The sequence below is a fragment of the Podarcis muralis genome, chromosome 8 (genome assembly GCF_964188315.1).
Source record: "Podarcis muralis chromosome 8, rPodMur119.hap1.1, whole genome shotgun sequence".
NCBI lineage: Eukaryota > Metazoa > Chordata > Lepidosauria > Squamata > Lacertidae > Podarcis > Podarcis muralis.
In genome coordinates this window covers 20,734,260-20,760,024 of record NC_135662.1, presented here as the reverse complement: position 1 = coordinate 20,760,024, position 25,765 = coordinate 20,734,260, and the positions used below count along the sequence as shown (strand labels likewise).

The 25,765-nt window shown below is 43.9% G+C and overlaps 1 protein-coding gene across 1 annotated transcript in view; it reads right to left on the bottom strand.

The window, feature by feature from the left end:
• The window catches only part of ANGPT1 (angiopoietin 1), a 144,505-nt gene that overhangs the window by 14,360 nt on the left and 104,380 nt on the right, over positions 1-25,765 (bottom strand). Inside the window, exons 7-8 of the mRNA XM_028736293.2 lie at positions 15,444-15,613; positions 515-645 (exon numbers count right to left, since the gene is read on the bottom strand). Of these exons, the coding sequence (XP_028592126.2) occupies positions 515-645; positions 15,444-15,613 (301 nt within the window). The remainder of the gene's footprint in view (positions 1-514; positions 646-15,443; positions 15,614-25,765) is intronic.

Below are 25,765 nucleotides of genomic sequence, written 5' to 3'. Positions count from 1 at the left end.
TGAATACTGTGGTCCCAATCCAAATCGAACAATAATGTTGTGAGACAGGAGACCCAAAACCAGGTCTCCATTATCTGCACCTCTGGCCCTGCATCTTTCTTTAAAAAAAAACACGAAAAAGATTTAAATCAATTCGTCACTTCTTAGAAGGTAGAGAGCAGTAACAGAAGCAGAAGGTAGCTCAGTAACAGAAAAAAAACTTTGAACACACCAGGTTTCACAAGGCTTAACAAGACTCCCTTAAAACCCTGCAGATGTTTCCCCTAAGGAGGAAGACCAATTTCCCATTGACTTTCAGTGAAACTTTAGCTAAAGGAATCTCAGTAAGCCGAAAAGAACTTCTGTTTGAAACCCTTTGGAAAACTGTTGGTAGCAGTGGGCTAGAAGGATTAGAATCATGATTCAGTAGAAAGTAGCTCTTTCTCCATTCATTCATTCATTCATTCATTCATTCATTTATCTTTTGGTCCATCCATCCCTTTATTATGAGTGTTTTTTATCATTTGATACTTACCTCCTGTTAGCATAAGGGCACATTTGCACATGCAGTTGTCATTGTCAGCATCTTTGGTACTGAAGTCAGCTCCGTGCAATATCAAGCTGCTCTGTTTTCCTGCGGTTCCTGAATGACCCTTTAGATACAGCCTACAAAGAGACAGGAGAGGTTCTTCATGTTAGCCAATACAGCCACACAACGAACCACACTTGATTTGGAATTCTGTGGTGGTGACAAGTCAGGAAGATTCCCGAAATCCTGAAAATGCTGCAGGTCAGTGGAATCATATTTCAGCCATATCATTATGACTTAACTCATTTGTGATTTCCCTACTAGGACTGGATCTAGACACATCAAAGAAGCATTTCAGTTTAAAGAGTTGTAAATTTAAACAGGGAAAACAGGTAGAGGAAAATGGGACTCTATGTCGCCATCCAGTGGCACAATGTTATATCACACATACAACACATATAAATGACTTTTTCTTTACCAGTCTAGCTGAGTCCTAGAACTCATGGACATACAATGAAGGTGAAGGTCGGAAGATTCAGGAGAGACCAAAGAAAGGAATTTTTCACACAGTGTGCAGTTAAACCATGGAATTGGTTCCCACAGAAGGTAGTGATGGCCATCAACTTAGGTGGTTTTAACAGAGGATTAAACAAGTCCCAGCAAAGGAAGAATGGATATGAAAACTTGTGGAATATGCAGAAATGGCGGAACTTACTGGAAGAATAAGAAACCAAGGTAACAAACTTTTTATAAAAGAACAGAAAGGGTTTATCGAATATTTACAGATAAATTGTAAACAGATAAAAACACAGGCAGGGTTGTTGTAATAACCCGCAGCTACATAAGAGTATATATTTAAAGAAGATAAATAAATATGTTAAGTTAATTTGGATATGCAGAAGATATTAAAAATAAAGTTAAGGGAACCTGCAGAAAGAGAGGGAAGGAAGTCAGGTTCTAAAATGTTAGAATGATTGTAAGATCAGTGAAATGTATATATCTGGAAAGTATAAATGAAATGTTAAAAAAGTAAAAAAAAAAAAAAGGATTCACAAGTTCATGGAGGATCAATGGCTGTGATCTGTGATGGATTTGTTCTACCTGGATGGCCATCGGTCATGAATGCTTTATATGAGATTCTGACATTGCAAGGGGTTGGGTTGGACTAGATTACCATTGAGTCCCTTCCAACTCTATGATTCTATAATTCTACCTCCACTGGTGATGTCAGTGTGCTCCTCAACTCAGTAGCTGGGAATCACAATTTGAAAGACTGCTAAGCGCTCAGGTCCTGCTTGCAGACTTCCCAGAAGCTTCTATCTGGTTGGCCGCTGTTAGAACAGGATACTGGATTAGGTGGGTCATTGGCCTGATCCAGGAGGGCTTTTATTGTGTTCTTATATGATTGCACTGTCAGCTACACAATGCCCATTCCCAACTAGGAGAACGCTGCTGCACAATCCCTTTACACACAGCCAGAATTGGACCAGTAAGGGGAGAATTAAGGGCACTACGTTGGAAAGAATGCGGCCAATCAAAATGGCAAGATAAATCCAATGCAGGGGAAGTTCCAAATGCAGGGCTAAGATAAAGTATCTTGGAAAAAGTCAGGGAAAGGCTGGGCATAAAAACAGTCACGCTTTATGAGGCACAGTTGAAATGCAGTGCCAATTAGATATTGTTTTCTAAAGCAATACACAGGCTACGTTTTGGAGCAATAAGTATTCCGCCGGTCCTTATGCTTTTTGTTGTTGTTGCTTGAATATAAACAAACTAAATTGAGATTAAAGCCTTCTAGATTTACTGAACTTGGACTCTCATGGCTTATTTTGGTAAATGATCTTACTTTTTTTCCCCCCTAGAGGAAAATAAACTCCTTCGGAATAGTGCTGATAGAAAAACGACTCCGGAACATGGTATCTACAAGCTTATTTTAAACTGTCACAGATCGTCAGTACATCACCCCCCTGCCAAGCTCACAGAAGCAAATGTCAGCAGAAATAGTGGAACCTGGCTTTTTGACACCATTTAAAGAACTCTGGCTAAATCCCATCATGAAGCCAATAGCCGAAAGTGCTAAAAAAAGAGCCAGGGGTTTCTTAAACTGGATGTATAGAAACTCCATGAGAATTTTTGCTCAACTTAAATCCAAACTGGTCATGGCATAATCAGCACATGAACAAATAATCTTGTCATGTTTATAGCATTGAAATGTGGTTTCCTTGTAGGTCATTGCTGTTGTTTTGCTATGTCATTATGAAAGTGTTTTTGAACTGTTTGTTTGAAACGCAGTCTTGTTTCGTTTGTTGTAAGCTGCTTTCAGCATAATTTTATTTTGTGGGAAATCGGCATACAAAGAGCATGAATGGAAATGAATGAACACAGAACACAGAAGGTCCCATATTCACTACCCATGTAGTGAATGGACCTGGGAGACCAGAGTTCGAATCCCCACTCGGCCATGTGTTGGGGCATGTGCAGAGTGCCCATTCAACACGCCAGCAGATTGTGCAAATGGCAAAAACCCAGGATGCGGTTGTCAAAGAAAATACTCAGTTTGGGTAGGGTCAGTTCCTTCACTGACAGGCAGTCCAAAATATAATGCTGTTCCTCAGCTTAGCAGTAACATACTGTACAGCTGTAGTATAAAGTAACCCTACCTCAGTCTGTCCCAACAGACTGAGGTAGTTTACAGCAAAATTAATAAAATGTATTTCCAACAAAATGTCCTCCTTGTGACGTTCTAACACAGAATTGGTTCTAGCCAAGGGGTGGGGATCCAGTGGAACGTGCTACAAACACAAGGATATTTATATTTTAGATTGTGCTGAGTCACTCTCTGACTGACAAGTTTGCTGACTCACACTTAACCAGCTGCAGGTAAAGGACAATCACACCTAAAGTAACCCTTTCTTGTCCTTTTTCTCTGCATGCATAAACTCTTATACACACAGAGTGTCTTTCATAGTTTTTATAGGAGGGGAAAGGGGACTAATTAAAGGGTCAAACGACACCATTAAGTTCACTGGGTGACTTTGGGCCAGTTATTGCTTCTCAACTTAACATTTCTCACTGGTTTGCCAGTACCAGAGCTCAAAGAAAGGCAATCTTTGCCCTGCCATTTTAGATTAGCAGTATGTGCTACTTCAGTATCTGCACAGAGAAAGACTTTGCAATTGGTCGGTCAAGACTGATTGGTAAGGAAGCTTCTAAAAATCCCCCCAACTGAACTTTGAATTAATTAATAATGTTGAATATTGTAGACTAGGCTTAGACAACCTAGTCCCTACCAGATGTTTTAGATTACCACACCCATCATCCCTGAGCATTAGCTATGCTGGCTGGTGCTAATGAGAGTTCTAGTACCAAACACCTACAGAGTACCACGTTGTTCTACAAGATTATGATGAAAAAGCATAAAATATCTGTGAAGCAACTGACTAAGAAATCAGACTGGGCACTGTAAAGTTTCTTTGACTGAGGAGGAGGTAAATGAAAAAGTAAAGGACCCCTGGATGGTTAAGTCCAGTCAAAGGCAACTATGGGGTTGCGGCGCTCATCTCGCTTCAGGCCGAGGGTGCTGGCGTTTGTCTGCAGACAGCTTTCCAGGTCATGTAGCCAGCATGACTAAACTGCTTCTGGTGCAACGGGACACCATGACGGAAACCAGAGCACACCGTTTACCTTCCTGCCACAACAGTACCTATTTATCTACTTGCGCTGGCGGGCTTTCGGACTGCTAGGTTGGCAGAAGCTGGGACAGAGCAATGGGAGCTCACTCCATCTTGGGGATTCGAACCGCCGACTTTCTAATCAGCAAGCCCAAGAGGCTCAGTGGTTTAGACCACAGTGCCACCCGCTGTGGGATTGAGCACCACCTTATTCCCCCATAATGATAGATGAGTCATTCATTGGGGTATCTGGTGATAAAACTATCTGTTGATAAAATTCATATACTGTAATAATTTTTGCATGTAGGGGAAAGTTAACTATACAGTGGTACCTCGGGTTAAGAACTTAATTCTTTCCAGAGGCCTGTTCTTAACCATGGTGTTTCCTGCTTGGCAGGGGGTTGGACTCGATGGCCCTTGTGGTCTATTCCAACTCTATGATTCTATGATTCTAGGAAATGGTTCTTAACCCTAAACGTGCTTTTGCTAATGGGGCCTTCTGCTGCCGCTGCGCCGTTGGCACGCAATTTCTGTTCTTATCCTGGGGCAAAGTTCTTAACTTGGAGCAACCACTTCCTGGTTAGCGGAGTTTGTAACCCAAAGTGTCTTTAACCCAAAGCATCTGTAACCTGATGTATCACTGTAAAGGGGAAAAAAACCCCTGATTGCCGAAAGAGGAGAATGGACTAAATTCTTTCCTTGATCTCTCCCACAGCTGTCTATATTTATGACATTCTTCCAGTCTAATAGCATAATTGTGTTTTACCAGAAGTTCTCTTCGGGCCTTTGCAATTTTGAGTTTTGATTTCTCTAGTGTTAATGGCTTAACATATCTTTCACATCATGCTACAGAGATGGTCTCCAGTACAGATGGAAGGGAGATTGTGGTTGACAGGAGACTGCGCAGTGAGACACAGCTAAATGAGTATCTGTAACAGAACACACATGGAACTGGATTCTAAGTGAGAAACAGAAAGAGAGGGCAATTCACATGTGGAGAAAAGATTGCCGCAGTCGGGGCTTTTTAGTTTAGGCAAAAGGCGAGTAAGGGGATTGTTATGTACTGAGTTGGATAGGATCCAAAATGCAGCAGTCTGATTAGTCCTAGAACAATAGGATTCAGAATGCAGCAGTCAGATTGGTCCACAGGAGCCACCCAATCCAGCTCCAGGTGGAAGTGAATCCGCAACCTGATTGGCCTACAGGTGAATCCCAGAATTAGCCAATCACGTGGGGCCCATTGTGTAAATAATGTATATAAAGCAGACATCCTGGGGGAACTTCCATTCCTCCTCACCACTATGAGCTGAATAAAGAACATGAAATCCACTCTTCAGTGGATTTCAGAGATGATTATGCAAGGTACAGAGAAAGTGGACTCGTTGACATCAAATACAGATGAATACTGGAAGATTCACCAAGAGCACTAATGCTCCAATTCTATAGGCAGCTGATCACCAAAGGTGGACAAACTGCCTTGTCAAATGCCAGCAGAATAACAGTGAAAGGAGCCTGCAATTTGTCTCTGTGCCTTCTTTAGGAATTTTCCTTCCATTCGGAACAATGTGAATGTAATTTGCTGTACCAGCTGTGAGGGTGGACTTCCCTCCCTGGAGGAGGTGGGATGGCATGGATCCTTCCTCTGATCATACCCAGCATGCTCTTTATCAGCTTCCTTTTTGCCTTCACCAACATCTACTGACTGTTGGTGAAGACTGGACCAAAACAGTGAGGTCCCCTTCTCTGAGAAAGGAAATCTCTCTCCAGCTTCATACACAGAGATCTGCTTTATCCCATAGTCTCTGCAATGCCCCCTTCCTCTTGGACCCTAGGATTGCAGGCCCCAGAACTGATCACATTTACACATTTACAACAGATTCAGAATCCAGCAGATAAAATCTGGAGCTGGATTCAAATATGTTTACTCAGAAGCAAATAAACTCTTTGCCTGGAATTGGACCTTTTAATGAGATATTTAGGAAAACTTCCTTTATTTCTAAGGGTTGTATTTCCAAGTGAGTTACCCAAAGGGGTTGACTAATTCCCCTGGGACGAAATCTAGACATCTATCTCTTCTGATCGGCTTGGGTCTTCTAAGGAGGCCTCAAAAGGCAACAACTGGTCCAGATTATGCTTGAGTAATGTCCTAATTCTGATTTATTGCTTTAACTACTAAACACTTTTTATCTAGAGGTAAAAGGAGAGAGAGAGAATGAGCCTCATCTGAAAATATGCCAGGCGTTGATTCAACTTTATTGCAAAATCAAGCGCCAGTAATTGTATATTTTCAATTCATCTGAAGCCAAAAATATTCAGGGATGTCCTCCTACTTTGGCAACGGAACATTCACTTAAGGCAAGACAGTGATTACGGGGAAGTTCCCAAGTATTTGAAAATGCATAATAGGATACAGTAATTGTCATAGTTACAAGAAAAATGCTTATTTTCTATGCCACAAATTATTTGATTTCCTTCTGTATTCACTAATAGCAGAAGAAAATAAGCACATGTGCATGTTATGTTCAGAGGCAGTGACTGACGCTGCCTTGACCTAACCTGGTTAATGATGCAGATATATTTGCTGGAATTGCAGACTTGGACTATGCACATAGCAGAAATCCTGGAGAGTTGAATTGTATATTGATTTCTCCTTTACGCCTTATTCTAGGAAGGCGGTGGAGGTCCCAAACATAGCTGTCAACCATCCCTTATTTGGTGGGAACTCCCTTATCCCAGCGCCATTTCCCGCTGCTGTCCCTTATTGATGATGTCCCTTAAATTTCCTGGGTTTCAAAGGAAGCAGCTCCTCTCCCTCTCTCCCTGCCGGCCAGGGAGGGAGGCTCCAACTGTGTTGCTTGGCTGCGTTGCTCACCCAATAAGGAGTCTAAGAACGACTGGGGGGTGGAGCTTGCATGCTTTGTGCCGATCAAATCGGCTGCATTGCCTGGGGACTCGCTTTTGCTCAGCGCTTCCCAATGGAGAGATGACGGTGGTTTTCCTTGCTGCATCCCCTTTGCCAGATTGCTGCACTGTGGGAACCACCGCTTGAGCCTTCGTTTGGCTGCTGGTTGACTAAAATCCCTTATTTTGGCTGCTGATCCCTTATTTTCGAGGCTGCTGGTCCCTTATTTTCAAATCTGTAAGTTGACAGCTATGGTCCCAAACCAGTGTCTGGAGGTAGCAAAGGACTGGATGTGGGCAAACAAATTGACACTTAATTCAGACAGGACAGTGGTGCTTAGGCAAAGGACCTGAAACGTGAATTTCAAAGGATAGTTGTGTTTCAGTTCACTAGCTTCAGGAAATGTGATTAAGTAGGTTTGCATTAAAGATGAAATGAGCCTAATATCTTCCCCATCCCTTATTACATGGAAAACAAGAGGTTGTCACACTAGTGCTTGCTTTGTAATGCTAATGTGGAGGGGAGGGGGTTTGTGTAGAACCCATGAGTTGGTCGGAGATACAGAAATGCCTAAGGAATGTGTGTAGTTTGAAACATACACCAAGCATAGACATGATGCCCAAACAATAAGGGTTGGCTGTCATGTTTTATACCTGTATATTCTAATTCTCCCACTGACTCCCTGGTTTGAACAAACCATAGATTGCTGTGTTTATCTACGTATGGAACCTATGGTTTATTAAAACCATTGTTTGTCTCTAAATCAGAAATGGAAGACACAGTTGATCTAGGGTTATGTTTGTGGCTTGTGGATTAGCTATGCGTTACTCATACTGGGAAACGAGTGAGGGAATCAGATTATGCAAGTGGCTGCAAAGCCTGTCTTCAACAGCCCAACTATAATGATGTCACAACTGGGTTATAGGGTGTTCATATAAACACAGTTTGGCATTCTATAACTCGGGGCACGAAAGTTCTTTAACGAACAGCTAATTTCTAAGTGTAGGTAATCAGTGCAGAAAAATCAAGAACTGGAAAGGGTATTCCTGGAAATGTTTACAGAAATTTGAAATAAATAAATGTTGCCGTGGAATCCTTGATTTGCTTTCTAAGGACATAATGTGGATTTCAAGAAGTGCCAAGATGAATTATGTGCCACTAAGACCCCAGTTTGAAAAACACAAACAGCCTGTTAAACATATTTCTACTCCCATGGCGTCATTTGTGGCTTCTAGAGTCAGATATGAGTGAAAGGTTCACTCATTGTCATCTATTTATACTTTAAGTTGTTAGCTGGTGCCATACTGACCAGGCCAGGAGGGTTCAGACTGAACCCTGAACCCTGAACACTTTTCTTCTTCTTTTAAAAATCAGAGTCATGGCCTTATAAAAAAAAAATCTGCAGTTCAGAATTATGACTCTGTCTCTTTAAATAGAATCAGGAATTAGGTACATGGGGCTTGTTATTACTGCTAAACAGACTAATAAAGACTACTCAGTAATGAGTTTGCTTTATGCATGGTTCGGTTTGCAGCAGATTGTCAGGGAGATTTAATGCAACCAGGTCTTAGTTTTCCATTCTGATAAAAGTCTCATGTACCCGTATTTTTCGTTCTATAAGACGCACCAGACCATAAAACGCACCTAGTTTTTGGAGGAGGAAAGCAAGAAAAAAAATATTCTGAATCTCAGAAACCGGAACAACAAGAGGGATCGCTGTGCAGTGAAAGCAGTGATCCATCTTGCTGTTCTGGCTTCTGGGATAGCTGTGCAGCCTGCATTTGCTCCATAAGATGCACACACATTTCCCCTTACTTTTTAGGAGGGAAAAAGTGAGTCTTATAAAGCAAAATGTATGGTAATTGCTTGTTTGTGGAATCTCCTGCCTCACCATGTCCAGGGATGGCCTGCTTTACCAAAGACAGTCCTCTATTTGAAGGTGTCCTCTATTGGAATGGCTGTCCCAGTCCAGAAGGAAGATTAAGAAGCAGGAGAAAGAAGAGCAGGAGTCTTGAACTAGCGTATCAGCAGATGAATGTGAACTCATCTGTTGAGTTGTGGTAGATCAGTGATAGGACATCTACAGCAAGCAATGCACCAAGCTTCTGAATCGGCCCTTCCTGGCACTCTCTCTAGGCCACACCCCTTCTCCCAGGCCCCCCCACACCTTGAGGAGGATTTTCTGTGCAACTGAGGAGCGTGGGGTGGAGGCAGACAGATCATGGGGAGGCAAGCTTTAGCCAAGAAACAAAACAAAACAAAACAAACCCGGGGGGGGGGGGTTGGGAAGCATTTGGCTCACACCTACTGCAAATGCCTAGGGATAATTGACGACAGCTTTCATTTTTTTTTTCTCTTTTAAAAAAAAAACACAGGGCGGGTGAAGGGTGGAAATTGATGGATGATGAATGGATGTGTCCTGTCTAGCTGTCAACATATTGCATGGACTGGGATTTGATTGGATTAAGCTACAACTGTGAGTTTACAAACCTTACGAGAACAATAGCGTCAGCTTTCAGTTAGCCAAACAACGTTTCTCTTAACGTTTGCTAATTCTCAGAGATAGCTCACACAGTGCCACTTCGGACTTTGGTCACTCAACTGATAAAGCACTTTGGCGTTGTTCCAAAATGGGCCTCTTGCTAATGGGCACTAGATTAAATCACTACACGTTTGGGTATATTTCAAGTCATTCCTGAGAAGTCATGGCGGCCTGTTGAATGCAGGAATAAATCTCCATGTTGAGAACATTTGCAAAATATGTACAGAAAGCACATCTGCTAAAATCTTATTATGTGTTGCGTTCTACAGCGTTGTGTTCTACAATCATATGGCTTGAACGAGCTCATATGGGTTAGGATTGATTTGATGGGAACTTGGAGGTTAGAGAAGGCGAAAATTGGGTGTTCCAACCCACCTAGGCTGTTCTGGAGTACATCCTTCCCATTGTGATATCATAATATTATGTACTTCCCTAGCTCTGTTACCATTATTGGCTGTTGATGCTGCTGGAGGCAGGGGAAAGCACAACAAGGCAGTCTCATGGCATGGGTGAAATGTCCCCCACATTATATTTGAGAGTGGAGAATGTAATGGCAGGATGCTATCCCCATGTTCAGTGCAACACGTTGTTTGGCTGTTTCATTAATTCCCATCACACTACTTCTTGCCATTGCCCCCCTCCATATTTTCTCCCAGCCACATTATTTAGTAAATTCCCATCTGAAATTTGCTTGCAAAATCAGAGAGAAGTTTATGTTCTGGTGTATACTATTTAAATCAAATACATCTGATGAATGTGAATGCTAATGTGAAAATTTGTTTCAGCCAAATATTCTAATTTGAAACAAACACACATGAAAGCTCATAAAGTATATGCAAGGCATGCCAGAAACAAATGTGCATTCCCCATGATTACAAAGTCTTCTGTTTAACTCTCTTTAGTTCCTCATATAGATATAGAAAGAGATTAATTTGGCCCCTGGAATGTAAATATGAATATTTCGCCATTATTTAAAAAGTGTATCTAAACGGACCTTACTTGAATAGAGTTACCCTGTGGTCTAAAAGGATACTTGGAGATAACCCGTTTAATCATTTCTGCATGCAAATACTGCCAGAAAGTAATATTAAAGAACATATAAATCAGATGAGCTGCGTTCAGATTCAGGAATTAGGTCATCATTCAGCATTGATTAGTAAATGCCACTTATTATCAGCCAATACTCTAAGCTCCTTCGCACTTTTTTATACCCATCTGGGATGTATTTTATCCTGCCTTCTCAGAATATATATATATATATATATATATATATATATATATATATATATATAGCAGCTGTATGGTTCTGAAAAGAGAGGATATTTTTTTAATGTACATGTGTTCAGCATTACTGCTTTCAAATCAGAGATCCTTTAGGCTAATAAAAAGTAGTAGAAAGAAGGAAATACAAACAGTTAGGAGAATAAGCAGAACATGTCTGAAGTCACCAATTGGGAATGATCCAGGCTGAATCAAAACTTTCTATAGTGTTTTGTAGAGCCGCATGAAAAATGATTTTCCATATTTTCTCAGGCATAATATATCACTCCATAGCCTCCGAATCCTTACATCAGTGATTGCAAGGAAATGTTGGAGCAGTGTTATTTGTCCTTTGATAAGGCATTATTGTGCTGAATGCAAACAAAGCGCTTCTTCCACCTCCCAAGGCTTCCCCCCTCCCACTCCTTCACGTTGTTTTCTGTTTTCTATTTTAGGTTTCCTTGAAGTGATGCCCAGGCCAACTTGGAAACCAGTTTCTTTGCTGGTTCTTATTATTGCTGATGGAAATGGTAGTATTTGGAAGTTAAAAATGCAGTGCATCCTTCCTCTGTGTTTTCTTGCTAACAGGAAATATTGGATGCAGGATCATTGTTGCTGTTAATAGTTTCATCAGCAAGAAAGATCATTTGCTTGGCTGAAAGGAGTCTGTTTCCCGTGGGGGATATTCAGAGTACAGTAGACGCAACCGGCAACTAGCAATGCGAAAAGAAAGCAACAGTGGATTTTTGCTCAGTAGGCACTTCTTGGGCTTGCTATGCACAATGCGAACCAATGAAAGTTGCGCCATCAAAGGCACAGACACGCTCTGCTCTGTGGTAGGTTGGCCAGCTGTTTGGCATCCAGCCTTAAGATTTAGCTCCCTCCTCAGTTCCACAGCCAACTTCTGTAGCCATCCTAGATTTGGCAAGGGAAGTGAGACTTTTTATTCACGAGGCTGTAACAAGTTCCTACACTAATGCCTTGATGATCAACATTCTTTGGTTAAAAAAAAAACTGGGGGGGGGGGACATTGGCCAAGCTTAAATCTCCCAAGATGAAGAGATTTGCATATTGGTAACACGCCTCATTATTTTAGCAGTGATTTAGACTGTTAGCTGTAAAGGAAAAGGCTCTTGCTGTATGACTTATGCTACTGTGTAAAGTATCATGATGGCACAATATAAATAGACACATAGGATTAGTTCTAACTACTCTGACCAGCCTGCGTCTTCGCAGAATGTCTGATAATTATAATTTTCACCTGTGACCTGATCATTTTAACTCAAGATGCCAAGAACCAGTGTTTCCCCCCCAAGAAAAACAGGTACCATAACTCAACATGTTACAATAAGTCACCAGGTGACTCGGGCAGCCCTGAACAGATACTGGTTTGACATTAGGGATGTGGGTGGCGCTGTGGTCTAAACCACTGAACCTCTTGGGCTTGCCAATCAGAAGGTCAGTGGTTCAAATTCCCATGATGATGTGAGCTCCCATTGCTCTGTCCCAGCTCCTATCAACCTAACAGTTCGAAAGCACGCCAGTGAATATAGATAAATAGGTACCACTGTGACAGGAAGGTAAATGGCGTTTCTGTGCACTCTGGCTTCCATTACAGCATTCCGTTGTGCCAGAAGTGGTTTAGTCATGCTAGCCATGTCTGAAAGCAAGATGAGTGTCACAACCCCATAGTCACCTTTGACTGGATTTAACCATCCAGGGGTGCTTTACCTTTTACCTTTCCTTACTGGTTTGACAACAGCTGCGTTCACTGCCCACAGAGGTGCTAAAAACTACAACAAGCTGCCTCCCTAGCTGGTTTGGGGGTCCCCCCTGCTTCTGGTGTAGGCCAAATAAATGTGACCCCACCTCCCTCGTTCTCTTAGATTCAGGCAGATGGCTAGGGCAGCTTGGAAGGGCCCTCATGCAAATGCACACATGTGCAATGGTAGAAGCCTGGCTGGAAACCTTAAAGCCCACTGCCGCTTCACAGGAGACAGATGGAAGAAAGAGAAAGATGAACTGCCCCCACCCTCGTGGCTAGGAGATAGGTGGAATCATAGATCTAAAGAAAAGAGTAGACTCACACATGCTGGCCAGCTTGCATTTTGACTTGAAATGTTTGTTTGGGTATTCTCAGAAGTAAGTAAAGGCAGAAAGCAGGACAGGGGAGCACCAGCCCACAAACTGACCTTTAAAGCCCTAAACGGCCTCGGTCCAGTATACCTTAAGGAGCATCTCCACCCCTATCTTTCTGCCCGGAAACTGAGGTCCAGTGCCGAGGGCTTTCTGGTGGTTCCCTTGCTGTGAGAAGCCAAGTTACAGGGAACTAGGCAGAGGGCCTTCTCGGTAGTGGCACCTACACTGTGGAATGCCCTCCCACCAGATGTCAAAGAGAAAAACAACTACCAGACTTTTAGAAGACATCTGAAGGCAGCCCTGATTAGGGAAGCTTTTAATGTTTAATAGATTATTGTATTTTAATATTCTGTTGGAAGCCGCCGAGAGTGGCTGGGGAAACCCAGCCAGATGGGAGGGTATAAATAAAAATAAATTATTATTATTATTATTATTATTATTATTATTATTATTATTATAGGTGCCAGGGTGGGGAAGCACTGCCAGGAACTGAGACTAAAATCTGAGACTAAGGGTGCATTCAAACATTGCTCTACTTTTCCTGATTACAAAGCTAGCACTTCTATTCTGGATTTTAATGTTCCTTTCACACTGCATTACCTGTTGCCTTATGGTACTGTGGCTTTTGGGTTGATGTGGAGGGAAGAACAGTATGCCGGAACACTGGCCCATATTTCATCATGTGGAATTACAACTGAAAACTCCTGTGATTTTCCAGATTAACAGGATAACAAATGGATTTTTTTCTGGCCGCAAATAACATGGAGATAATTGCTAAACTAGATGATGGTACTTTTCCAGAAGTGGCTTTTACAGAGTGTGAAAGATCACAAAAAACATGGAAATTATCATATAAAGAAACATTAGAAAAATGAAAGTAGCCTGACTTTGGCTAGATAAGGCTATATTCAGGTGCTGAGAGACAGGGCGCTTTTGCCTTTATTTGCGTTAATAGAAAGTTATCCATAAGATTTTGTGAGTTTACAGACTTTGAAATTGTAATAGACAAGCTGGGCAATAAGGAGACAAGCACCAGTATATCAAGTCCATGAGATTCCCCTATCACTGTTGGATCTTGGCTCCAACAGATAAGAAACTGAGCTTGGCTAGAGAAAGAACCTTGCAGCTTAACCTCAGCTATTAGATCACTAGCTAGTCTCTTATTTCTACCTTGGGAAATGTTAATCTTTGGGGTTTTAACTGATGTAAGCAGAATTTTCTTGTATGGCTTAAAAAAACTCTACCACTATTATTTCCCCCCAGTATTTTCAAAATATGCATAAAATTACGGTAAGTCAAAATTCGATAGTTTGGTGATTTCTAAACCCGATTATAAACCAAATTGAACCTTGTTGCACTGCAGATGATGGAACTGGATGTGCAATAAGGTAATATCAGCTCTCAACTCTATTCTTCTTCCCCCAATGCTAGAGGCAAGGACAGTTGTATCTCTGACACACCCTTCAACGCTTTTCCCTGGCACTGGGAACAATGTCATGGCAGCAACCAGGTACAGGAAGCTCCCAGAAATGCAGGTCCCTGGGTAAATTACCTTTCCCAGTCTGTTAGCATCTGCGTCACTGCCATAATAATGATCTATACACCAGGGGGAGTGGGGGGGGGGACAGAGACACCTCCTTCTTTCATTGCATCCATGAAAGTGCCAGAAAATGAGCTGCCAGATAGGTGAATGGTGGAAAGATTTGTGGTGTGGAGGAGTTCTTCTCTGGTTCAGATTACAATCCAAGCCAGAGAAAGACTCTGAACTTAAAAAAATAAAAATAAAAAAAATGAGGTGAGCATTATGAGTCCCAAGATTCATATTTTGAGCCAAGGAATTGACTCAGTGACATGATTTAGGTGCAACAATCTATCCAGTGAATGAAAGAAAAGAAAAGAAAAGAAAAGAAAAGAAAAGAAAAGAAAAGTCATTATAATTCAGAGTGCTGATTCCAGCACTTAAGTTCTTTTAGGGTACAACCGTTTGCACACCTACTGTCAGGAGCAAGCCAGCAGTAAATCACACTGTCCAAGTTTGAGTTAACTCTTTATTAGCAAGAACACGATCTGCAAACCTACCTGGGGGTAAACACCACTGAACATAATGAGACATACTTTGAAGTAAACATAGGTAGTTGTGGGAAATATCTCTAGAACGTTATACCAGCAGAATGGGGGTGCCTTGTCAAACATGACCACTTTATATTTACATGTCCATAGTATATGGATATCTTATATATCAACAAGTATAAGTTTCTACCTAGGCAGTCAGTGTAGACAATACAGAATAGTCTGATTCATGTAAACGAGCTTCATATATTTTCTCATATTCCATCTACTAAAACCTTCCAATTGTATATGTTTGGTTAGTGAGTTTCTAATTCATTGCATGCACACAGTGACAAAAACATCTGGACTCACCTGTAATTCTGCTTTTCATTTCCTATGTAAAATCTATCGTATTGTGAATATGCCCGGCTTCCTTCCCAATCCATTAGTTCAATTCTTAGAGAATAGTGTCTTTGACTAGTGGTTATTGCAAAGATAAACTCATTCCCCAGCCAATATTCACCAGAAGGACTACCAAAGCCCTAGAAAAAAAGAGATAATATTCAATTTATTGGTCTTTGCTTACATTTCTTTAATACTTTAACTATAGCAACAGTCACTTGAAGGGAAACCAACTTTCATAGTTGTGATAAAACTTGACTAATACCCACAATATTATTGAAGTTGTCAGATGCAATTTGGAAATACGAGCTCGTATTTTCGTTGACAACTATTATTTTTGCCACGTCTGTTGACTATGATGACATGAGATTGCTATGAAAGTTTCCTCATGTTTGAGGCATAGAGTTACTACTTATTTTCTCCAACTCCTCATTTATTAAAACATGGCAAGCTTTAGGCCGGATCAGATGTACTCTTTGCAAAAGAATTAAAATATATCAGGTTGGATCCAGACAAAGTTAGTCATAAGGTAGCCATGATACCCTAATTTTCCAATTGATTTTGATAGACCTTGCGTTTGCTTCTGCTGCAGAGAACATTTATACTCTACTTTATTAATTACTTTGCTATACTACTTTAGTAATTATTAATTATATTTCTGGGTTGTATCCAATGTAGTGCTAGGCAACCCGTTCTGTTAGCACAAAGATTTCTGCTTGTGCAATGGAACTTCCACTCTCTCCTTCTCCTGTACCCCCTAAATTTGCTCTGGAATTCTCCCCATCCCTCTGGATCAAATTTGAGAAGGATACAGGGCATCTGCAGCGGCAGGAGGAGTGGGAATCCCATTGCACAGGCATAAATTCTTGTACTCATGGAACGAGTGCACAGTATACCTTCTTTTGCATGTGAAATTTTATTAAAGCGTTGGTTTTATGGCTTTAATGCTATTAATTGTTCTAGGATTTTAAAATGAATTTATTATAAAATTAAAGGAATAATAATACTAGTTTGAATGCAACTCATGTTGTCTAGAAAATGCAAAAAAGGATGGTAAAAAATTCCCAGGAGAGAATGGGTGAGATGGACAGCATTAGCTGCTAAAATAAAGGTAAAGGGACCCCTGACTGTTCGGTCCAGTCGCAGATGACTCTGGGGTTGTGGCGCTCATCTCATTTTACTGGTCGAGGGAGCCGGCGTACAGCTCCTGGGTCATGTGGCCAGCATGACTAAGCCACTTTCTGGTGAACCAGAGCAGCGCATGGAAACACTGTTTACCTTCCCACTGGAGCGGTACCTATTTATCTACTTGCACTGCGTGGGACGCGGGTGGCGCTGTGGGTAAAACCTCAGTCCCTAGGACTTGCTGATCACAAGGTCGGCGGTTCGAATCCCCGTGGCGGGGTGAGCTCCCGTCGTTCGGTCCCAGCTCCTGCCCACCTAGCAGTTCGAAAGCACCCCTAAGTGCAAGTAGATAAATAGGTACCGCTTTATAGCGGGAAGGTAAACGGCGTTTCCGTGTGCGGCGCTGGTGCTGGCTCACCAGTGCAGCTTCGTCACACTGGCCACGTGACCCGGAAGTGTCTTCGGACGGCGGCAGCTCCCGGCCTCTTAAGTGAGATGAGCGCACAACCCTAGAGTCGGTCAGGACTGGCCCGTACGGGCAGGGGTACCTTTACCTTTACTGTGTGCTTTTGAATTGCTAGGTTAGCAGGAGCAGGGACCAAGCAATGGGAGCTAACCCCGTCGCAGGGATTTGAACCGCCGACCTTCTGATCTGCAAGCCCTAGGCTCTGTGGTTTAACCCACAGCACCACCTGTGTCCCAGCTGCTAAAATAGCTGTCTACTAATAGATGATATTGAAAAGGAAAGACCTTTTGAAAAACAGAAAGAAGACAGCATGTGTTTTCCAAACCGATAGGTTCTACACTTTTGTTGTGAGCCACATTAGGAACATCTATGTAGAAAATAAAAACAGCACCGCTACTACCAAAACATAATGGCAGGCCCAAAGGATTACCATATCTAGAAATGCCTGTTATAATTAAGTCACATATTTATGCCCACTTGATAAGGCTCTTGAAATTACAACATAATGTTGTTTTTATTCATGATTTTGGCCTGGTTGGGACATCCAGCAGCCCTCTACACTCACACACATGTGCATGCATGCACACACAATCAAACTGGCAATATTTACTGCTGACCATGAAATAAAATAAACAACCTGGCAAGCAAAGGCAACATTGATTTGGGACACAGCTAATTGCCCTTGTGGTATGTTTTAAAATGGCAGACTGTCATTTAAGTGGGATGCCTTTATCCCTTAGGACACCTGGAGTTTCCCATAGAGCCATTGGCATTGTCTGCCCGGTTGTGTAGCTGAACTGGCAAAGCAGCAAGCATTGGTGCTGAATGCACTAGAAGAAAAGACATGAACCTGGACAGCTCTGTTGGACGTCACTTTAGAGGGCTTTGCTCCCTAATGGTCTAAGGACATTATGCATCACTCGGCTCTCCTTATTGCAGAGGGGAGGATGTTTTCCTTGGCTCTGCCCAGCGTGCTAGGCATAAGAAGCCTACTTTCCTTTGTCCCATGGTTCCTTCCATTTCCCCCCTGTGATTTCCAGGCACAAGTCTGGGCGGTTTTTCTTTTGTCCTGTTTTTATTGTTGCCCAGGAAAACCCACAGTTTACTGCTGAATTGGAACAAATGTCAATCTGCAGAAAACCTGCTTGACGTTTGTTCCGATTCAGCAGTAAACAGCAGGTTTTCCTGGGGGAAGTAGACGGAAAAACCTAAAACCTCTCAGTCCTGTGCCTGGACATCACAGGGCAAATGTGATGAGCCTGCAGTTATAAAGACCACCATTTGTGTCGGTGCGAACTGATATGGCTACATGAAACCAGTCGTGTCCAATAAGAATAGTCAATTGTTAAAACTTTACTTCAATGACGGTCTGATCAGAGGGATATATAACAAAGGGAACTGGAGACAAATGGCATTTTAGAATGTTTCAGCTACTTAGCAAGAACCACCGAAGGCCAATCTACATTACCCGTTAATTGTGCTGCAATTAGCGGAGCTGAAATAACAAAAAGGGTCAGGGAGTCTGTGTGAGTTTTGAAAGCGACTGCAAGGCTCTTGCATGACTCTTAACAGAGCCACTCAGAATTTGCAGACTCGATGTTAACAAGGGGGCAGGGGGAAATCCCATGGATGGTGCAAAAGGGATTTATTACTTTTGGCAAATTTCATAAGGGTATCCTATTTGAATCGTGTTCCTTCAGCGTCATTAAACCATTTTCTCTCTTGCGTTGTTTATTTTGTCTGAAAATGTTCATAGGAAGCTTTGGTGTTTTTTGTAGGCACTCCCTCCAAATTGAAACCAGACACAGACAGTATAGCCTATGGGTTCATCTCTTGTCAGATAGCGCACTGAAGAAAGCAGTTAATATGTCAGGTAAGGCCCCAAACCCCAATCTCAGCAAGCATGCCTTTCCAGGGGCTATAAAGAATAATCAGGGAGATTCTCAAGCTTTACATGGGAATACGCAGCAGTCTTTGAACATTTCTGGCAATAATTTTATTACTGTGCACGATTTCTTTTTTTGATGCATACTCCACTTTTTAGATATTTCTCACAAGGCAGTAACAAAAAACCACACACACACACCATAAACAATACAGTGGTACCTCGGGTTAAGTAATTAATTCATTCCGGAGGTCCGTTCTTAACCTGAAACTGTTCTTAACTTGAAGCACCACTTAGCTAATGGGGCCTCCTGCTGCTGCCGCGCCACTGGAGCACGATTTCTGTTCTCATCCTGAAGCAAAGATCTTAACCCGAGGTACTATTTCTGGGTTAGCGGAATCTGTAACCTGAAGCGTCTGTAACCTGAAGCGTCTGTAACCCGAGGTACCACTGTACCACTGTATGTATAACGTTTTGCGAGGGGGGAATCAACAACAAAGTCAAAATTGTAAGAATAGCAATCAAAGCTAGCAACCATTGATAACCCCCGTGAATTTGTCCAGTGCCCTTTTAAAGTCATTCAGGTTGTGGACATCTGTCATAATAATCCACACTTTGGCAGAGGAAGGGAGATCAGACCAACCAGATTGTTCCTCTCTGTTTGCCGTCCCTTATGATTAATGTTTCGCTACCACAACGTCAAAGTCTTCGTTTCACCAGGCTGCCTGCACCAAAAAGCTACAAACTCCCCCAAGGACACCTCTACTGTGGGGTTTGGTTGTTAAGGGTGGGTGGTTAAAATAATAGAGACCACAAGGTTTCATGAACCAAGATTAAAAGCTAATGAAAAGGATAAATAGAAAGGTTGTTCTTAGGATAAAATGTTTTCACATATGAATAGTTACATGCACACAATCAGTGGTGGACCTATATTTTGGGGGTCTGAATCTTGAATGGTCATGGGGGCCCCTTTGTAACCAGCAAAGAGGTCTGTGTAACCACTGTTATCTTCTTCAATGGGGTTGTTCCGTGACAGATTACCAAACCTTTACAACACCTGTGCTACTGACTCTCAAACTTTGAGTAACACAAAATTGATCAATTTGAGTTGTGTGACTCATATCACGTCTACTAGACCCATTTATTTATTTTTAAAGCAATGTTGGCTAAGGTCACTTCTGGGCCCCCTCTGGGATCAGGGGCCCTGATGCTTAAGATTCATTAGTTTTATAATAGACACAATCAATCCCACAAGAGGAGCAAAGTACAGTGGTACCCCGCAAGACGAATGCCTCGCAAGACGGAAAACCCGCAAGACGAAAGGGTTTTCTGTTTCGGAGGCGCTTCGCAAGACGAATTTCCCTATGGGCTTGCTTCGCAAGACGAAAGCCCATAGGGAAATCTCCGGGGACCTGTTTTAAATTGCTGGTGGTCGGGAGCAAAGACTTTCGCCCACAGCCGGCCTTCAGAAGAGGTCCTGGACCTCTTCTGAAGGCCGGCGGGGGGCAAAAGTCTTTGCTCCCCCCCGCCTGCCTTCCCGGGACAGCGGAGACTTCTCCGCTGCCCCGGGCGATCTTAAAATGCTGGCGGGCGGGAGCGAAGCGGTCGCTGCCAACCCCCAGCATTTTAAAATCTCCCCGGGACAGCAGAGAAGTCCCGCCCCGCTCGGGATGGCGGCGCAGAGCTGTCTGCCGTCCCGGGATCAGCGCAGCTCTGCGCAGCCATCGGGAGCCGGGGGCGAAGCCCGCCCCGCTCCAGATGGCCGCGCAAAGCTGCCTGCAGTCGCGGGATTGCAGGCAGATCTGCGCCACCATCCCGAGCGGGGTGCTAAGTCCCGCCCCGCTCGGGATGGCGGCGCAGAGCTGTCTGCCGTCCCGGGATCAGCGCAGCTCTGCGCGGCCATCGGGAGCCGGGGGCGATGCCCGCCCCGCTCCAGATGGCCGCGCAAAGCTGCCTGCAGTCGCCGGACTGCAGGCAGATCTGCGCCACCATCCCGAGCGGGGTGCTAAGTCCCGCCCCGCTCGGGATGGCGGCGCAGAGCTGTCTGCCGTCCCGGGACTGCAGGCAGATCTGTGCCGCCATCCCGAGCGGGGCGCTAAGTCCCGCCCCGCTCGGGATGGCGGCGCAGAGCTGTCTGCCGTCCCGGGACTGCAGGCAGATCTGCGCCACCATCCCGAGCGGGGTGCTAAGTCCCGCCCCGCTCGGGATGGCGGCGCAGAGCTGTCTGCCGTCCCGGGACTGCAGGCAGATCTGCGCCACCATCCCGAGCGGGGCGCTAAGTCCCGCCCCGCTCGGGATGGCGGCGCAGAGCTGTCTGCCGTCCCGGGACTGCAGGCAGATCTGCGCCGCCATCCCGAGCGGGGCGCTAAGTCCCGCCCCGCTCTGGATGCCAGCGCAGAGCTGTCTGCCGTCCCGGGACTGCAGGCAGATCTGCGCCACCATCCCGAGCGGGGTGCTAAGTCCCGCCCCGCTCGGGATGGCGGCGCAGAGCTGTCTGCCGTCCCGGGACTGCAGGCAGATCTGCGCCACCATCCCGAGCGGGGTGCTAAGTCCCGCCCCGCTCGGGATGGCGGCGCAGAGCTGTCTGCCGTCCCGGGACTGCAGGCAGATCTGCGCCACCATCCCGAGCGGGGTGCTAAGTCCCGCCCCGCTCGGGATGGCGGCGCAGAGCTGTCTGCCGTCCCGGGACTGCAGGCAGATCTGTGCCGCCATCCCGAGCGGGGCGCTAAGTCCCGCCCCGCTCTGGATGCCAGCGCAGAGCTGTCTGCCGTCCCGGGACTGCAGGCAGATCTGCGCCACCATCCCGAGCGGGGTGCTAAGTCCCGCCCCGCTCGGGATGGCGGCGCAGAGCTGTCTGCCGTCCCGGGACTGCAGGGAGATCTGTGCCGCCATCCCGAGCGGGGCGCTAAGTCCCACCCCGCTCTGGATGGCGGTGCAGATCTGCCTGCCATCCCGGGATCAGCGAAGCGTTCGCTGCCGACCCCCAGCATTTTAAAATCTCCCCGTGTCCCGGTGAGATTTTAAAATGCTGGGGGTCGGCAGCGAAGCCCTTGTTCCCCCCCAGCCCCCCCCAGCCTTCAGAAGCCCTTGTCCCCCCCCCCCCAGCCTTCAGAAGAGGTCGGGGGAGAGACTGTCCCCGGACCTGGTCTGAAGGCGGTTTCCCTTGGAACGCATTAATTGATTTTCAATGCATTCCTATGGGAAACCGTGCATCGCAAGACGAAAAACTCGCAAGAAGAAAAAACTTGCGGAACGAATTAATTTCGTCTTGCGAGGCACCACTGTACAGAAAACAAAAGCAGGTTGAACTCATCCCAACAGCTGAGAGTTAAGGCCTTAAAGATAAAAGTCCTAGAAACCTTATTGGCAGTTTGCAGCTCCCTCTGGCTTTTCATCTTCCAACACCTACATGATTTATTGTTCTAGAGATCTGTGCCAGTCTGACAATCATTGCAAGTAGCTGGCTAAATATACCTTTGCATATCCCAAACTACAAACAGACACAAACATCAAAGAAGTGCACTTTTGTCTGAATCAGTTTGTAGACTGGCCCACCCAGAATCCACACCTTACCTCATTACTTCCTAAAACCTCCTGAGAGGCTTACCTGAGAAAGATAGCAAATTAACCCCTTGATTCCCAAACCAAACTATATACAATATTTCTATTTCTTTTTAAGCAGCCCGTTTCCTTCACAGCCATCACTATATCTTCTAGTAATAAATTCCATAGTTTGGCTATGAATGGTGTGCATCCTCATGCTTCCTCCATGTGCCTGCAGAAGACCCACTGCCTGTCTTCTAGCTCACCCACCAGAGCCAAATCTCAGAAAACCACAAAGAAGCCATGGTTTTTCTCTACTCTCACCCAGGAAGATAAGGCATGAGGAGACCTGTTTGAGAACCAGAGCAGGGGTCTCATCTTGCCACAATCCCATTTGAAATAACCCGATCCCATTTTATCTTAGAAATTAAGTAGGGTTGAGCCTGGCTTGTAGAGGCATAGGTAAACTTGGCCCTCCATATGTTTTTGGCTTACAACTCCCATGATCCCTAGCTAAGGGGACCAGTGGTCAGGGATGAATGGAGAGCCAGTATGGTGTAGTAGTTAAGAGTGGTAGACTCATAAACTGGTCAACCGGGTTCACTTCCCCGCTCCTCCACATGCAACTGCTGGGTGACCTTGGGCTAGTCAGACTTATTTGAAGTCTCTCAGCCCCACTCACCTCACAGAGTGTTTGTTGTGGGGGAGGAAGGGAAAGGAGAATGTTAGCTGCTTTGATACTTCTTTGGGTAGTGATAAAGCGGGATGTCAAATCCAAACTCTTCTTCTTCTTCTATGCCTGGGCTAGTACTTAGGTAGGAGGCTGATTGGGAATCCTACGTGCTTTGACTTCCTATTTTGTGTTTCAGTGAATGGTCATTAACTAGCTCCAGGTTCTCTGGAATGAAATGGGATTTTCCAGATCCATTTCAGTGGGGCTTTAGGCCTGATTTTGGAACTGAAACTGCCTTAGTCACCCTGTGAGATTACTTTTGCCGAGAGAGGAGTGAGAGAGTTCAACACTGCTGATTCTCTTGAAGGCTTTTGATGCCATCAGTCATGGTATCCTCCTGGATAGGCTGCCCGGAATAGGGGAGGGAGGCCTTCCTTTGCAGTTTTCCCTCTCCTGTTTGGATGGTGAGTGTTAGTAGATTTTTGCTTCGCCCTACTTCCATTTTTCCTTTGCATCCACACATCTGGGAACCTGATATTTCAGGGTTCTGCACTTTAGATGTTTGTGTGGTATGGCGAAGCGGGAATATGTGATGTCTGGGTCAAGGCTAAGTGGGACACCCTTCTGCATTGCATGAGCAAATCTTCTGAAGGCAGCTATAATTTCCCCAACAGAATTTATATACAATGCAGCCAAGCGCTATGTGTTATGAAACAACTCTTTTTGCTAGAGCTGAACTCTCCTTGTCCTTTCTGACTAGGGAAGGCTGCCATATGGGTATTATTTGAATAATACATGGGTAGCATTTATTACAGCATCCCTAGAAATGCTGTATTCAGCTGAACCAAGCAGATATATAGCCGCACGTCAACACAATTCCTCAAACAGATGTTATCCAGTAACATTCACAAAGGGAGGATAGCGGATTCTTTTTACCACAAGCTCAGGCAAAGAAAGTGTAATCAGCTTTTTGTTCAGTAGCTGAGAAATGACTATAAATTAATTAAACAAGAATGTATGTGGTGGCTTGTGGTTTTATCTAATAGGTTTGCTGAACTGCGTGGGGCGGAAGTGTCTCAGCTTCTGGTTACATGATTTTTGGCACAGCAAGTTTCTTCCTCTGATCTTGTCCATCCATACCACTCAACCTTCTCCTTTCACCCAGCTGCAGACAGTTTGGTCAAGCAGTGGCACATACCTGGCCTCTTGATAACTGAGCCACTACTCTCCAATTTCTCATAATCCACCCTGGCCTTTCTTGTATATTGTAGGCTTATAGGCATTTAATTTTGCTTTCAGAAGATGCCTGTTTGCAGCATTTCCCCCCTTTAATGTCTAGATTGCTGAGGCACCACAAAGTGTTTCAGGGATCCCTGGTCAACTCATACCACCTCACAGAGATCTGCCTTCACCTCTAGAAATCCTCAATCCCACCAAAGTAACCCTGCTATGATTCGGAACTCATCTGAATATAATGCACATCCTTATCCTGGTTAAGTATACCACATGCCAGAAACAAGGAACTGAAATAATCTAAAGTAGCTGTATTTAAATTAACAAAGAACCGTAAAATCAATAGCATGAGTAGTTTAAAAATGCAGAATATTTATTTTGATCAAAAACATACCCTTCAAACTAAGCCAAATGTTTTTTGTTTGACAAATGCATGTAAAAGTGGTTTTCCCACTAAAAAAAAAAAAAAAATCATTAGTAGTGAGAGAAGAATGGAAACAGTGAAGCAGCCATGACTAACTCTGAAAACACAAAGCTTTTAAAAATGTAGTCAACACCTCATTTGAAAAAAAAAGAGGAAAATATTTAATCAGGAACAATTTCTTCCTAATTTAATAAGCTGCTTGACATGATGTTTTCTAGTTTTAGCCTTGTGGTGTACCCTGGCATCCTTCAGAAAGTCTTGAAACTTCTCTATACCCTGGCACCCTCTGGAGGGCACAAGGACAGCTAATTTCATTTGTCACAAGATCATATGGAGAAGTGCTGTCAAGTTGTTCCTTGTGTTCCAGAAACCCAACAGGCTTCAATTACATTTGGGCATTTAGTGACAGTAGCCCCATGCTGTGGAACAATCTTCCAGCAGAGGTTTAGCAAGCATCATCAGTTTTGACTTTCAGGCATCTCTCTCTCTCTTTTTAAAATAATGCTGACAGCCTATGCAGCTGTTTAATCCACCCCCCAGGTCAGTCATTTTAATGATTGTTTTGTACTGTTTTGTACTGATATATTGTGAATTATTTTTGTACACCATCCTGATGTTATAGTATACAAATGGCAATATACAAATACTTTCGTAATGGAACAAAAAACCCAACTATTTAAATAGTCGTCCCTTTATCTCTGGGATTACGGTAAATGCAGAACAGAAAAGCCCAAATCAGTGTTAGCTACCACCAACTGACTTCAGAACAGGAGTTCAGAGGAGGTGACTGAATACAAATAAGGGTGGTGTAGAAATTCATTGTGTCCTTTAAAAAGAAGAAGACCAACTCAATTCAGCATTTCTGAGTTTTCTTGCACAGTAGAACACAACTATTAGTTGGATTACCCACTTCTTTGGATTTTGCTCTGCAATAGTGGTCTCA